This window comes from Condylura cristata, unplaced genomic scaffold, assembly GCF_000260355.1.
Source record: "Condylura cristata isolate star-nosed mole 26May11 unplaced genomic scaffold, ConCri1.0 scaffold00035, whole genome shotgun sequence".
Lineage (NCBI taxonomy): Eukaryota > Metazoa > Chordata > Mammalia > Eulipotyphla > Talpidae > Condylura > Condylura cristata.
In genome coordinates, this window is record NW_004567136.1 from 2,839,706 (window position 1) to 2,852,649 (window position 12,944).

The window sequence follows — 12,944 nt, forward strand, 5'->3', positions numbered from 1 at the left end:
TCCGGGGCAGGCGGGAATTGAACTCATGAGGAAGCGGCTTTAGATTCTCAGTGCTGTGCTTTAACCCGCTGCGCCACCAGGGAGGGCCATGTTTTTCTTCTTAAGGCAGACAGCTCATTCTTAAAAATAAGAAAATAAGGCAGTTTTGTTGTTAGAAAAAACACTGCCTGCTGGTGGTGGAAAACTCTGAAAGCAGAAAGATGCAGTTACGGGAGACCCTGTGGCCTGGTCAGAGGGTCCTGGCCACCTGTGGTGTCTCCCAGCTGGCTCACCGGTGTCCGGTGTCCACAGGGCCCGCACAGTAGCAGGGTTTGGGTTTTGGGGCTTGAAGGCACTGCTCTTCCCTGTGTTTGGGGAAACATGAAAGCTGGACTTCCGGGGCCCGTGAGGCCTGGGGACGGAGAGGCGCGGGTGGGTGCTGGCTGAGCACGTCCCCCCTCTTGCAGGTACGTGCTGTACTCCCTGGACCTGTACAACGACAGTGCCCACTACGCCCTCACCAAGTTCAACAAGCAGTTTCTCTATGACGAGATCGAGGCAGAGGTAAGCACAGCCCCGAAGACCTTTTCTTAGTTTCCCTTTTCTTTTTCTCCTTCAAGGGAAATACGCTTTCCGTTTCCTGTTTCTGAGTATTCGAAGTTAACTTTTTTTTTTATCTTTTAAAGAATTATTTATTTATGAATACAGAACTGGGGTACAGCCCAGAGGTGCAGGGGCGGTGAGAGGCTTCACCAGAGACAGAGTGGGGAGCAGAACAGGCAGATCGACTGAGTATACTGCTGAAGGGAACAGCGGGCGGGTCAGGAGAGGTCTGCCAGCCATGTGGTCACCTCCGGGGCAGGCGGGGATCAAACTCATGGGAAGTGGCTTCAGCTTCTCAGTGCTGTGCTTTAACCCGCTGCGCCACCAGGGAGGGCCTCCTCGCATACAGTTTTTTAAGTTACATTGGATTATTTCTTGAGGACAAATTACTGCAAGTAGAATTATGAGGTCACTGTATGCAAAGCCATGGAGATGGATCTTGTTTTCTAACTTAAGATTTAGGTGAATTGAACCTCAGCAGATTGTTTGGTGCGTCTGTGTTCCTGTGTGAACACCGCCACGAAGTGTTTCTGCAGGGAGACGTGTGGACTCGAGCAAAGCAGGATGGGCGGCTCTCTGTGTGCATGGTGTCATTTTCCCAGTTTTGGGGTAGATGGGAGCCCTATTTGTAGGTGAGGATGCGTTTTGTGGGGCTGTGTCTACCCTACATCTCCTGAACCACATTTGTGCAGCCCACACACTGCAGGGAAGCCAGAGGGGGTGACTAAGGGGATGTTCCTGGTGGTGGCAGATGCAGCCCCCTGTGCGGTGACCCCAAATGCACATTATCCTTCCTGGGAATAAAAAGATGTTTTCATGTTGCTTTGCATTTAAGAGAGGAGGAGCATTTTTCTCCATCATCGAGGAGGGCCCTGGCATAATTGTCAGGGCTGCATGACCATCACTCTGGCCACACTGAGATGTGTTTAATCTGCTGTTGTTGGACAGTACGTTTGTTACTTGTTTATCTTTTCTAAAAAGAACCTCAGTAAGTTGCTAGAACAGATTTATGTTATATTATTTGGTCTTGACTTTGGGAATCGATATCTAATGCCTGCTTCCTTTTTCTGCAGGTCAACTTATGCTTTGATCAGTTTGTTTACAAGCTGGCAGACCAGATATTTGCATATTACAAGGTGATGGCAGGAAGGTGGGTATCTGGTTTGTAATTTTGGTGTGGCGTCTTGCATAATGGGTTTTATATTTGTATTGCAATTCACAGCTCCTGAGACATGTCCTTTCTTCTGTACTAGTTTGCTTCTGGATAAACGGCTACGGTCAGAGTGCAAGAATCAGGGGGCCACAATCCACCTCCCACCGTCTAACCGCTACGAGACGCTGCTCAAGCAGAGGCACGTGCAGGTGAGCCCATGGGGGCAGCGTTTTAATAGGCCTGCAAAGGACTCGCCGGGTTTCAGTATGTGCTGTGTGTATGTGGCTGTGGAAACAGCCTTATAAAATGTTCATAAGGTTTTAAAGCTGGTTTCGATTGTATTACCTGAAGCAAATGGCAAGGACTGCAGCCCTCTCCGCCGCTCCCCTCCCACCCCCTAACCCCAGGCCCCAAAGCACTTTGCTTCTCTCCAGGAGCACAGTAGCTGGGTGGCTGGGTCTTAAGAAGAACAAAGGCTGTCCACAAAGTTTCTCTTGGCCAACAGAAAAGACACTTGTTTCTTATTTCTTTAAAGAAGTTCACATAATGTTACGATTCTACTAGCCATCTACAGATTATAGATCTTGGCCCCTTTTTTCACTGGGGTTTTGTCAATATCTTTATGTTATTGAAATGGTATTGAGGTTCAGCTGTGTTGTTAAGTATCATGAAATAGAAATGGAGTGATTTTCTCTTACTCATCTCTGTAACCCCATGAGTGTTAACTTTGTGAGGCTGGTGTATTTGTCGGAGATGGGGCTGGACACTGTTTGAAGGAGCAGTGACTGTCAGACACCTTCTCCAGGGTCTCTGGTGAGGCTAGGGGTTTCCGCTGTGAGGCTAAGTGTAAATTCAGTACACAGTTCCGTGTGTAAGAGCTTTGTCTAACAAAACTTCACCTCCACAAAAGTATGGTGTTTATCATATGTGAGCTTATAAATATGTAACATTTTATGTCAGTATTTAAATTTCTTTTGTGCCTTTCTAGAAGCATATTTTGTCTGATCATTTGGATTTGATTTCTGGAAGATACATTTCTCTATGCCTATACAGATATTTAGTATTTTGTCTTTTGGTTGTTCACCTCCCCCAGCTCCTAGGCAGGTCCATAGACCTCAATCGTCTGATTACTCAGCGTGTCTCAGCAGCTATGTATAAGTCTCTGGAGCTGGCAATTGGACGATTTGAAAGTGAAGACCTGACATCAATAGTTGTAAGTACTCTCCCTATTAATCATTTAATGGCATGGAGCACTCTGGTTGCAAGACTAAAGCTAATTTTACTCCTGTCCATCTCGATAACTTGAGCTAGGGGTAGGTGCAGGTCCAGCACAGGAGCCAAGCGTGCGCTGATTGGGCGCCTTTATTACTGTCCTTAGTCGTCATGATTCTGAATTGACCGCAACAAATAATCCTGATCTTGAGTAAATTACACCTAACTATGGCAAAAAATAAGGCAAATGGATGAAGGATAGAAAGTTTTAAAGTCAAAAAGAAATGACAGGAAAGAATGGTAGAGAGGACAAGATCCAACATGTGTATCATTGAAGTCTCAGGCAAAGCAAATCAGCGTAATGCATGGAACAAATAACTTTGGTGACATGAAAGATAATTTCTAGTGTATAAAAAACATATATCACACACCCATGGGGCTGGCCCCAAATCACCAACACCAAAAAATACTGCAGTGAAAGTATTGGATGATGTATAAACAAAAACTCCTTTGCATATTTGAGTAGAGCATTCAGAAAGGGAAATCCAGTTGTCCTCAAAACTTTTCCAACTCTTCAGAAGCCAAGGACAGGAAATGCAAGTTAAGGGTTTTTGCCAAGCCAAACTGATCTTCCAGGAATAGCAGTCACCTTCAGGTGGTATTGGACCTGCAAGAACTTGTGAAACAATCATCATTACTTAAGAAGTGACTTCATAGAATAAGAGGGTCTGGGTGGGGTAAGGGTCCCGGGCACAGTACCTCGCTTTGAGCGTCTGCGGAGAGGCGAGCCACGTTCTGCCAGGTTTTCCTGGGGCTGACACCCACAGACCTTCTGGAAACATAGCTTGATACAGGCTGTGGCACTGGAGCTGTCTTTAGCTTTATGTGCTTTCAGCTATATATATTTTTTAAATGAGATACAGTTGACAAACTAGTAAATAAACATACTGATTTCAGTGTACAATGTAAAGATTTGATATTTATGTTGTGAATTGATCACCTTACATAGTTACACATTTCTTTACTGTTGTGAGAATTTTTAAGATCTAATCTCTTAGCCACTTGCAAATACACAATGTAGTATTATTAATAACTGGTGCCCCTGTGTAGTGACTTATTGCTGTATGCCTGGAAATGTGTACCCCTTGATAGCCCAAGTATTCCTCAAGCCCCACCCCTACTTCTGGCAGGTGAAAATATAATGCACATCACATGGATGACTTTTAATTTACTCCCACATGAAATAAATGTTTATCATTATTGTATTTAACCCAATATACCCCAAAATTAGCAATCTAACATGTAATCACCATAATGGTACTGTGGAGGTGAATGTCTTACCTCCTTTGTCTTTGAAGTCAGGTGTGTGCCTCTTACCCCTCTGCTTGGGCCAGTCCCGTCTCCAGGGCTCAGGGCCAGTTGTGGCCACTGGTAGTTGCAGTGGACAGCACAGTCCTGGGTCGGTTTTATGAGCAGTCTGTGTAAAAATGAACCCTGTGGATGACATCGCCAGCTCTGTCTGTGGTGTCACTCAGGTGTCTAGAGAGACGGTCCCCTGGGGACACCGTGTGCCGCGGGGCAGGGCTGGCTTTCATGTGGCCGAGTGGGGTGGGCACATCCTGGTCTCTCCCCTGTGGTGGAGGTGATGGTGGCCACACAGGTCACCACAGGTAGCCGGAGGGAGAGACCGCCGCAAGGAAGGGTATTTCAGTTAAGGGGGAGGGTGTGAGCAGCAGGCTCCTGATGTCTGCCAGCCCCCAGTGCATCTCGGTCTTGGCCACACCTGCCACCCTGGTGCAGCGCCTCACCACCCAGCCCCTGCTCGGCACTGCCCATGTGGATGTGGAGGCCACTGTGCAGGTCAGTGCTGTCCCCCAGGCCTGTCTTTGTGATGCTACAGGAGCTGGACGGCCTCTTGGAAATCAACCGCATGACCCACAAGCTGCTGAGCAGGTACCTGACACTGGACAGCTTCGACGCTATGTTCCGGGAGGCCAACCACAACGTGTCGGCACCCTACGGAAGAATCACCCTGCACGTCTTCTGGGAACTCAACTATGATTTTCTGCCCAACTACTGCTACAATGGCTCCACCAACCGGTGCGTATGCTGCTTGATCGCACCCAGGCTGCTGCCACGGGGCATCTACACACAGCCTCAGGACCTGCACCAGATCCACCAGGTCCTGTGCCTCCCTCCCCGTGATTTCTCACGTCCAGGGTCGTCAGCCTCCCCTTCCCCTGCCTCCTCCCTTCCGGGTACGGCCCCGGGCCAACCAAGGCTGGGCGGCCCATCGTGTTGGTGGTAGTGAGCCATGCCCTCTCCACCCACACGATGCAGGGAGCTGTGGGTTTCCACAGCGGTGTGCTTCTGGTACCGGGGTGTCACTGTTTTTAGACCCTGTGGTCAGAGCTCAGAAGTATGTATGTGTGTACAGTATTAGGTTCCTGTGGTTGCTGTGTAGATAACCACAAAAAAGGGGGGGGGCTTAAACAACAGAATTGCTTTTCTTGCAGTTACACATTTTAGGAATCTGAAAAAGCAGGAGCTCAGCAGTGCTCCCTGTAGACTCTGGGTCCACTCCTTCCATGTCCCTTCCTGGCTTCTGGTGGGGGCCAGCGACGGCCTGGGCATTCCTTGGCTTGCAGCTGCCTCATGCCAGTGTCACCCTCCTGAGACACTTGGCCACCTCCTCCCTGTGTCTCTCTCCTCTTCTAATGAGGATGCCATTTGCATTAAGGACCCACCCTACTCTTGAGTGACCTCACGTTAAGAGAACATTTAACAGAACATCTAGAGTAAGGTCACACTGACAACTGGCGGTTAGGACTTCAACTTATCTTTTTTGGGAGACACAGCTACTCACTGTGTGTGTGTGTGTGTGTGTGTGTGCACCTGTCTGGCACTGTCTACATTAAAACCACAAATTCATACTAGCGTCATCAGCTCTGGGTCAGCACCACAGACTTCATTCTGGTCTTTTCACTTTCCAGTTTTGTAACTTCCTTCAACTAAGTGTTGTTTCTTGTTTCACTATTCTTAACCTAATTACTCATTTGCTTATTTCTAGAAAATGCAAAAGGTAGTTTCAGAATTATTAATCCTTACCACTGAAACCCAAGCCTCCTAGCTAGGCTTCAAAATTTCCAGTTCTTTTTCCTTTAGACTAGGAATGTAAATAGACAAAATATGGTGTTTAAAAGTTGTTTGGGGAGTAATAGGGTTTGGCTTGACTCTTTTTCTCAGATCAAAATTTTTTTCTTTAATAATATAATAGTTTATTTTTACATCATTTTGTGCCTTTTTCCATCTCAGTTGTCATCCCCATGGGCTTCCCATCACCAAATCACCCGTGTGCCATCACCATAGTCCAGTGTATTTCTCTCGTCCCACTGTTTTTGAGCCCATTCCCCATTCCACCCCCATAAAATGTCTCTGCTATATGGCTGTTCATTATTATTATTTTCTTTCATGGTCCATTATACTCCACCTGGTATTTTTCCTTTTCTTTCTGGCTTATTTCACTAAGCATGAGCATGATCTTTTCTAGCTCCATCCATGTTGCTGCAAAAGGCATGTGTTTCTTTTTTTTTTTGGTTGCTGAGTAATATTCCATTGTGTATATGTACCACATCTTTTTAATCCATGGATTGACTCTTTTTTAAAAAGATTTATTTTATTCAGGCGTACAAGAATTGGGGTACAGGCCAGAGGTGCAGGGGGTAAGAGGACCAGACACTACCAGAGACAGAGTAGGGAACAGAACAGGCAGATCGACTGAAATACACTGCTGAGGGGAGCAGTGGGTGGGTCAGTAGAAATCTGCCATGCTATGTGGGTCACCTCCCTGGCTGGGGATCGAATATGTGCTGCAGTGGCTGTGGATAGTTTCATAGTGCTGCACTTTAACCCATTGTGCCACCAGGGAGGGCCCTGAATTGACTCTCTTAAACAATTGAAAAACTGGAGAAAATTCAAGAAACATTTTTCCAGACATTGGACATTACCCTGAGAGAACAAATGGATTGACCCTGTGATTTCTATGATTCTGCCCAGAAGCATTTTTGGGCTATGTTGTGTAGGCGGGAGCATTCAACCACAGCTTGGAAATCTTGCTTGGAGATTTCCAAGATGGCTTGGAAGCTGAGACTACCGGGATTAAAGGTTGAGTATGGGAGAGAAGAGAGCTACACAGTGACTAAAGCACTAAAGGTTCCTTTTTGGCTTGGGTTTGCTAGGCCTCGTGAGGTGGCCCTACAGGCAAGGATCAAAAGGGCTGAGGTGGCCATCGATGACCAGTTAATGAGAAGCATGAACAAATCAAGTGTTTATAACCACATTCATCCAGGAATTGGGTCATAATAGCAGATTAGAATCCACTGAAAAATAAAGGCTCCCCCAGACATGACTCCCCAAGCCAAAAAGGAACTCTTTAGTCTGCTTGAATGTTGCACTGTGAGTGTGCTTGAGGAAGCAGGGCAGAGAACAGCTCTGAATAATCCCCAGTACTCACTGCCAGGAGGTCCCATCTTCTGCTAGCCTAAGGACAGTGGCTGCTTGCCCACCTCCTGTATGTCATGGAAGGATTCCCTTGATGGGCAACTAATTTAGCAGCCAGCCTGCTCCCAAACCTCAACATTCTTCAAAGGATAAAAACCAAATCCAGACACTTGATACCATGATGCTCAGCTGTCGGTCTGTCTGCAGACATGCATGTTCATTTAATGTACCAGCAACGTTTTAAGTTGCATCCCTTCTTTATATATTAAAGTGCATTGTGTTCTTTATGGGTTTTAATAGTTTCCAAATCCACATGTTTTTATTATACTTCTATGTAAACATTTTATATTTAAATGAACGTTTCAAGTTTAAAAATATTAGCCAACTGGGTGTTCCTGTTTTTAAAATACCAGACTTGGGGCCCTCCCTGGTGATACAATGGGTTAGGCTGCAGCACTGCTAGCCAGTTGCAGACCCTTCAATGCGAGTTTGATTCCCGGCCCCGGAGGTGACCCACATGGCGCGGCAGACCTCTCCTGACCCGCCCACTGATCCCCTGAGCAGTGTACATCGTCAGTCGGCCTGTTCTGCTACCCGCTCTGAAGTCCCTCACTGTCCCTGCACCTCTGGCCTGTACCCCAGTTCTGTATGAATAAATAAAACTTAAAAAAAAAAAAGATCCGAACCTTTATTTTTCAGTGGATTCTAATCTGTTATCTTACTCCAATCTCTGGATGAATATGGTTATAAACACTTCATTTGCTCATTCTGTTAACTGGCCTTCGATGGCCACCTCAGCCTCCTGTCCTTCCCCTTGGGCCACCTCGCGAGGCCCAGCAGGCCCAAGTGCTTGGTCCTCACCGCTCATCAAAAGGGCTGGGCTATTCTCAGAATGGAGCTGGTACCAACAGAGTAGACTCCCTGTGTTTGGGAACAATGTTGACATGGAAGATGAACCATCTGGTTCTCACTGTGACTCTGAAGTTGCAGATACACACATGCTATTTCAGAATATTTATGCCTGATTCACTTTAAAATTTTCCTGGGTGGTGAGCATATTAGTTGACTGAGAGGAAGAGTTGAAGAGTTAATGGATGGGTAATGGAGAAGTACAGAATTTTGAAGAACTATTAAATTTTTGGTTTTCTTCCTTTTAAAAAATCTGTCCTGTTTAGGTTTGTTCGGACAGTATTACCATTTTCTCAAGAATTTCAAAGAGATAAACAGCCTAATGCACAGCCTCAGTACCTGCATGGATCAAAGGTAGGTTTTTTTATGTTCGTGTCACAGCTTTTAAGCTCACAATGAAGTGTCTTTTGAACTTTAGTTTAAATCCGTTTAGTTGCAATAATTTAAATGTGCCCTGCCATGTACGGAATGATAGTTTTCCTTCTTTTCGAGCTGGACAGCCACCAGCCATGTGGCCAGTAGCGGACCAGGCTCAGCCTCCCCTGGCACTGGGAGATCTGTGAGTGCTGGGAGATTGCAGGGGTTAAAAACATCAAGCTAAGAAAGTGTGTGGAAGAGTCTCAGACACAACTGTGACGAGACAGGCCAGGTGCAAGAGAACTGGGACATCCTCAGTCCACAGTGAGACTTGTGTGGTGAAAGCCACAGCCTGTGTAGAAAGGTGTGACGAGGGTCCTGGCCGAGGGCAACTGGACGTTTAGCCACGAAGATAATAAGACGAGTTAAGACTGTGAGTACTTTAGGCATTCTCACAACTTAAAAAGAAAGGGACAGACACTGCAATGAAAAGAAGACAGGTGCAATAAGCAGAACTGATACAATAAAACTCCGCTAGTCACCACCCTTATAAGCTTATACGCTCATGTAAAGTGTTCAGCCCGGGAATGTAGAAGAAAAGGACCGGTGTCGTCACTGCAGCAAGCAGAGTGTGAGTAGAGGGTGATGGGGTGGGTGGGAAGCTGGAGGTAGTGGAAATCGAAACTGCTTGTTGTGCACGGACACATGGAACTTCAAGCTGGAAGTGATACTATTTATTTGCCCAGTTGGGAGGCCCTGTGTGCTCTGTATGGTGCCTGGCCCTTAGCCCACCCCCCGGGCCTCCTGGGGCCTGTGTGCACCATCTTTCCCAGGGTTGTCTGGAGCCATGGTGAAAAGTGAAATCAAAGACCAAAGAGTCAGCGTGCATGGGAGTCATAGTTCTTGCCCAGACTATGTAATACTAGGACTCTCTGTTCTGTATTTCTGCTGTGAAAAGCGTGAGGCTACCCAGGCTCTGCTGTGAGGCGGGAGGCAGATCCCCCAAGGCCCAGGGCAGCTGAGAGGAAGGTGCAGGGACTGGGAGGGTTGAGGAAGAGTCGAGGGATGAAGTGGCTTCCATTGTTTGGGATTTGAACAGCGGCTTTGCAGACCAGCCATCACTGTCCCACCTGCCGTGTTGTAGGACTGAGTGCCTTTTTCCTAACATTAAGTAAGATGACCCAGTTCCAGTCATGGTCTCAGGGCTCACTCCCGTAGGATGGGCTTGAGCCATGCCTGCGTCCTCTGTGCCCTGCAGATGACTATCCAGGAGCCAGAATAGCCAGACTGGACAGGGGCAGGCACCCGAGCAGGTTGGGCTGGTGGTCAGCACAGCAGGGAGGGGAGGGAGGAGGCAGGAGCAGATGAGATGTGGGCAGGAGCTCGCGTCCCGCCTCATCTCGCCTCCCCGCTACATGGCTCACCAGAAGCAGCTGCTCAGTCAGGGTGGGAAGGACAGCTGCTGGTTTACTACCACACTTGGGGGGACTGGGGCCAGACAGGCGAGGAGGGGACAGGAAGCCCAGGAAGTTGGCAGACGCTGCCTCCGCAGTCGAGTGAAACTAGCATCCTCACACTGAAATGCGCTCCCACCCTGCTCTTCACTCTGGGGAGGGCACAGTAGAGGACATAGATGGGGCGCCATGGGCTGCCAACCCCACACAACGCACAGCAGGGCACTTTCTAGGGTACCAGCTGGATCTGAAATAGAAAAGATGTTTCTACCATTCTTCTGTAATCCTCTGTTCCATAAAGCGGAAGCTCTTGACGCCCTTCCCCTGCGCTCTCTAGAGGGGAAACTGGACTTGGTGCTGTGGGTGCTCATGCCTCATAAGTGGGCACAGCCCTCCACTTCAGGCTGCTGTACCCAGGTCTGGACCCACCCACTCCATACCTTGGAAGGGGCACGAGTTAGACAGTTGTTTGTTTATTTATTTGTTTGTCTGTCTGTTTGTTTGTTTATTTATCTATCTATTTATTTATCTATTTATTTATTTATTTTATTACAAAAGTTTATTTTTACATCATTTTGTACATTTTTTTTTCCATCTCGATTGTAATCCCCGCGGGTTTCCCATCACCAAGTCACCCGTGTGCCATCACCATAATCCTGTGCATTTCCCCCCCCCATTTTTGATCCCATTCCCCACATTACCCCCACAAAATTAGTTATTTAAAGGGTTAGAGTAAGTTCTATCTCACCTCTTTTTGGAAATTAAGTGTTTTGCCTTCTTGGAACAAAAAGAAGTTTTATGTTTTTATGGAAATAGATCTAGAAAGTTGGAAAGATAAACATTTTTTGGGTACTGATAACTGGAGCATTTGCTGTGAACTTGATTCTGAAATGTTTAACCCCTCCCTTCTGCATGGACACAGAGCAGGTTTTCATTATACTCTAATAGGTGGAGCAGAGTTTGTGGGAAGGCAGAACTGAGAAGTGAAGTGTTTCTTCCTGCTCTGTCCTCCACTTCCTCCTCCCCACACACCCTCACTGGTATTTGGAGAGGGTCATAAGGAGTCATGAGCATTGACCTTTGAGCAGAGGAATATGCTGATAATTTACCCTGGGTGTGCACAGCATCTGGACGGGGGTGTCAGGCCAGCCCCCACCCAGGTCTCTAGAAGGGTGGACTCTTGGGGCCAGCACGCAGGATTGGTTCTGAATGGGTTCTCCACCACCATGGGTGTGTCCGTGTGGCAGAAGGGGCATGAGTTAGACATGTGGTGCTGAAAGCTCAGGGGACACCTTTTCATTCTGCAGGGTTTTCCTCCAGGAATGCGGGCAGACATCCAGGTTTCTGCTTCCAGGAAGTCATTGCAGTGAGCCGGCAGTTCTTGGGGGGTGCTTGGGTGCGTGTTCACAACTGTTTATACCCAGAAGCATCTGCAGAGCAGGTGCTGATTTCACAGAAAAGAAAGATAAACTGAATTGCATTTCATTATTCCTTTTAAAGCAGTTACCTGTGACTGAACTTGAACTTCATGTAATAGATTTTATCCTCAGTTTGAAAAATGTTTGAGTCATTTTTATTAAAACCTAAATTAATATTTTTGTTAGATTGTTTCAACTTGAACAAAAGTTCAGCTGACATTCACATTGCCCGTTCATTTTATGCTAAATGACACATCTTAGAGAGACAGAATGCCAAAACATGGTGTCATGGTGGTGTACGTGAAACAGATACAGAGAAAGTTCTCGGACAGCAACAGAATCACACTAGGAATCGGTGACAAAAAGATGAGAACATTAAATGCTTGGAAATTAACATATTTCTAAATAATACATGGATAAAATTGCAAATCTCAAGGGAAATAAGTACATTGGGCTGAACACATGCAAATACAACATATCATAATTTGTGGGATGCAGTGAAAGAAGGGTGGAGTGGGGAGATCTATACTTATTTTCCTTTCTGCTTTTAGCAAGTTTGTTTTCTTAACAGGTTGAAGACATACCTGGCTGTGAGGGCAGCCTTATGAATAAGCTCTCTGGACTCCTCCACCTCAGGGCGCTGTGTTGAATATTCCTGGGAACAGTGGTCTTTGTCTTTGTGTGTGCAGGGACTGTGTTGAAAACTGGAGCTTTCATCCAGCCCTTTTTTGTTCCCTGTCCCCAGGCTCTGAACCTGGCTTACTCCAGCATTTACGGCAGCTACAGGAACTTTGTGGGGCCACCACACTTCCAAGTCATCTGTAGGCTGCTGGGCTATCAGGGCATAGCTGTGGTCATGGAGGAACTACTCAAGGTCGTCAAGAGCCTGGTACGTGTCCCACAAATGGCCTTCATCTACCACGAAGGCTTGGATTCATCAGGGTGAGGGGACAGGTGAAGGCCAGACTTCTCTGTGATCTACAGATGAAGGGACTCAGTTTAACCCGAAGCCCTTCTGACCATACATCATTGGATTTCTCCCCATCTTTCTCAGTTCATGAGAATGAATCCATGTACGTTTCATGCAAGGAAGTTAACAAAAGTATTGCCTTCCTGTGAGAAGAAACTGCTTTTTTCACATTGATGTAGTCACCCCACCTCTCCTCCCCCCACGTCTGTGAAGGAAAACTGCTGTCACCCAGACTTGGCTAAAAAAGCTGTGCTGTAGAGACAGAAGGCAGAAGCCAGGAGGTCACTCTAGAAAGACAGCATTTCAGTCAGCAAGCGCCTAGAGGAGCCAGTTCTGGGAACACTCCCATTTCCAATTCTGAAATATCAGTTTTAAAACACAGACTCCAA

At 46.8% G+C, this 12,944-nt stretch overlaps 1 protein-coding gene across 2 annotated transcripts in view; it reads left to right on the plus strand.

The window, feature by feature from the left end:
* Positions 1–12,944, plus strand: part of CYFIP1 (cytoplasmic FMR1 interacting protein 1) — a 72,458-nt gene that overhangs the window by 50,957 nt on the left and 8,557 nt on the right. For both annotated transcript variants that reach the window (XM_012732715.1, XM_012732716.1), the window contains 7 exons: positions 447–543; positions 1,656–1,732; positions 1,836–1,944; positions 2,829–2,948; positions 4,848–5,047; positions 8,623–8,710; positions 12,331–12,474. In XM_012732715.1, the coding sequence (XP_012588169.1) occupies positions 447–543; positions 1,656–1,732; positions 1,836–1,944; positions 2,829–2,948; positions 4,848–5,047; positions 8,623–8,710; positions 12,331–12,474 (835 nt within the window). The remainder of the gene's footprint in view (positions 1–446; positions 544–1,655; positions 1,733–1,835; positions 1,945–2,828; positions 2,949–4,847; positions 5,048–8,622; positions 8,711–12,330; positions 12,475–12,944) is intronic.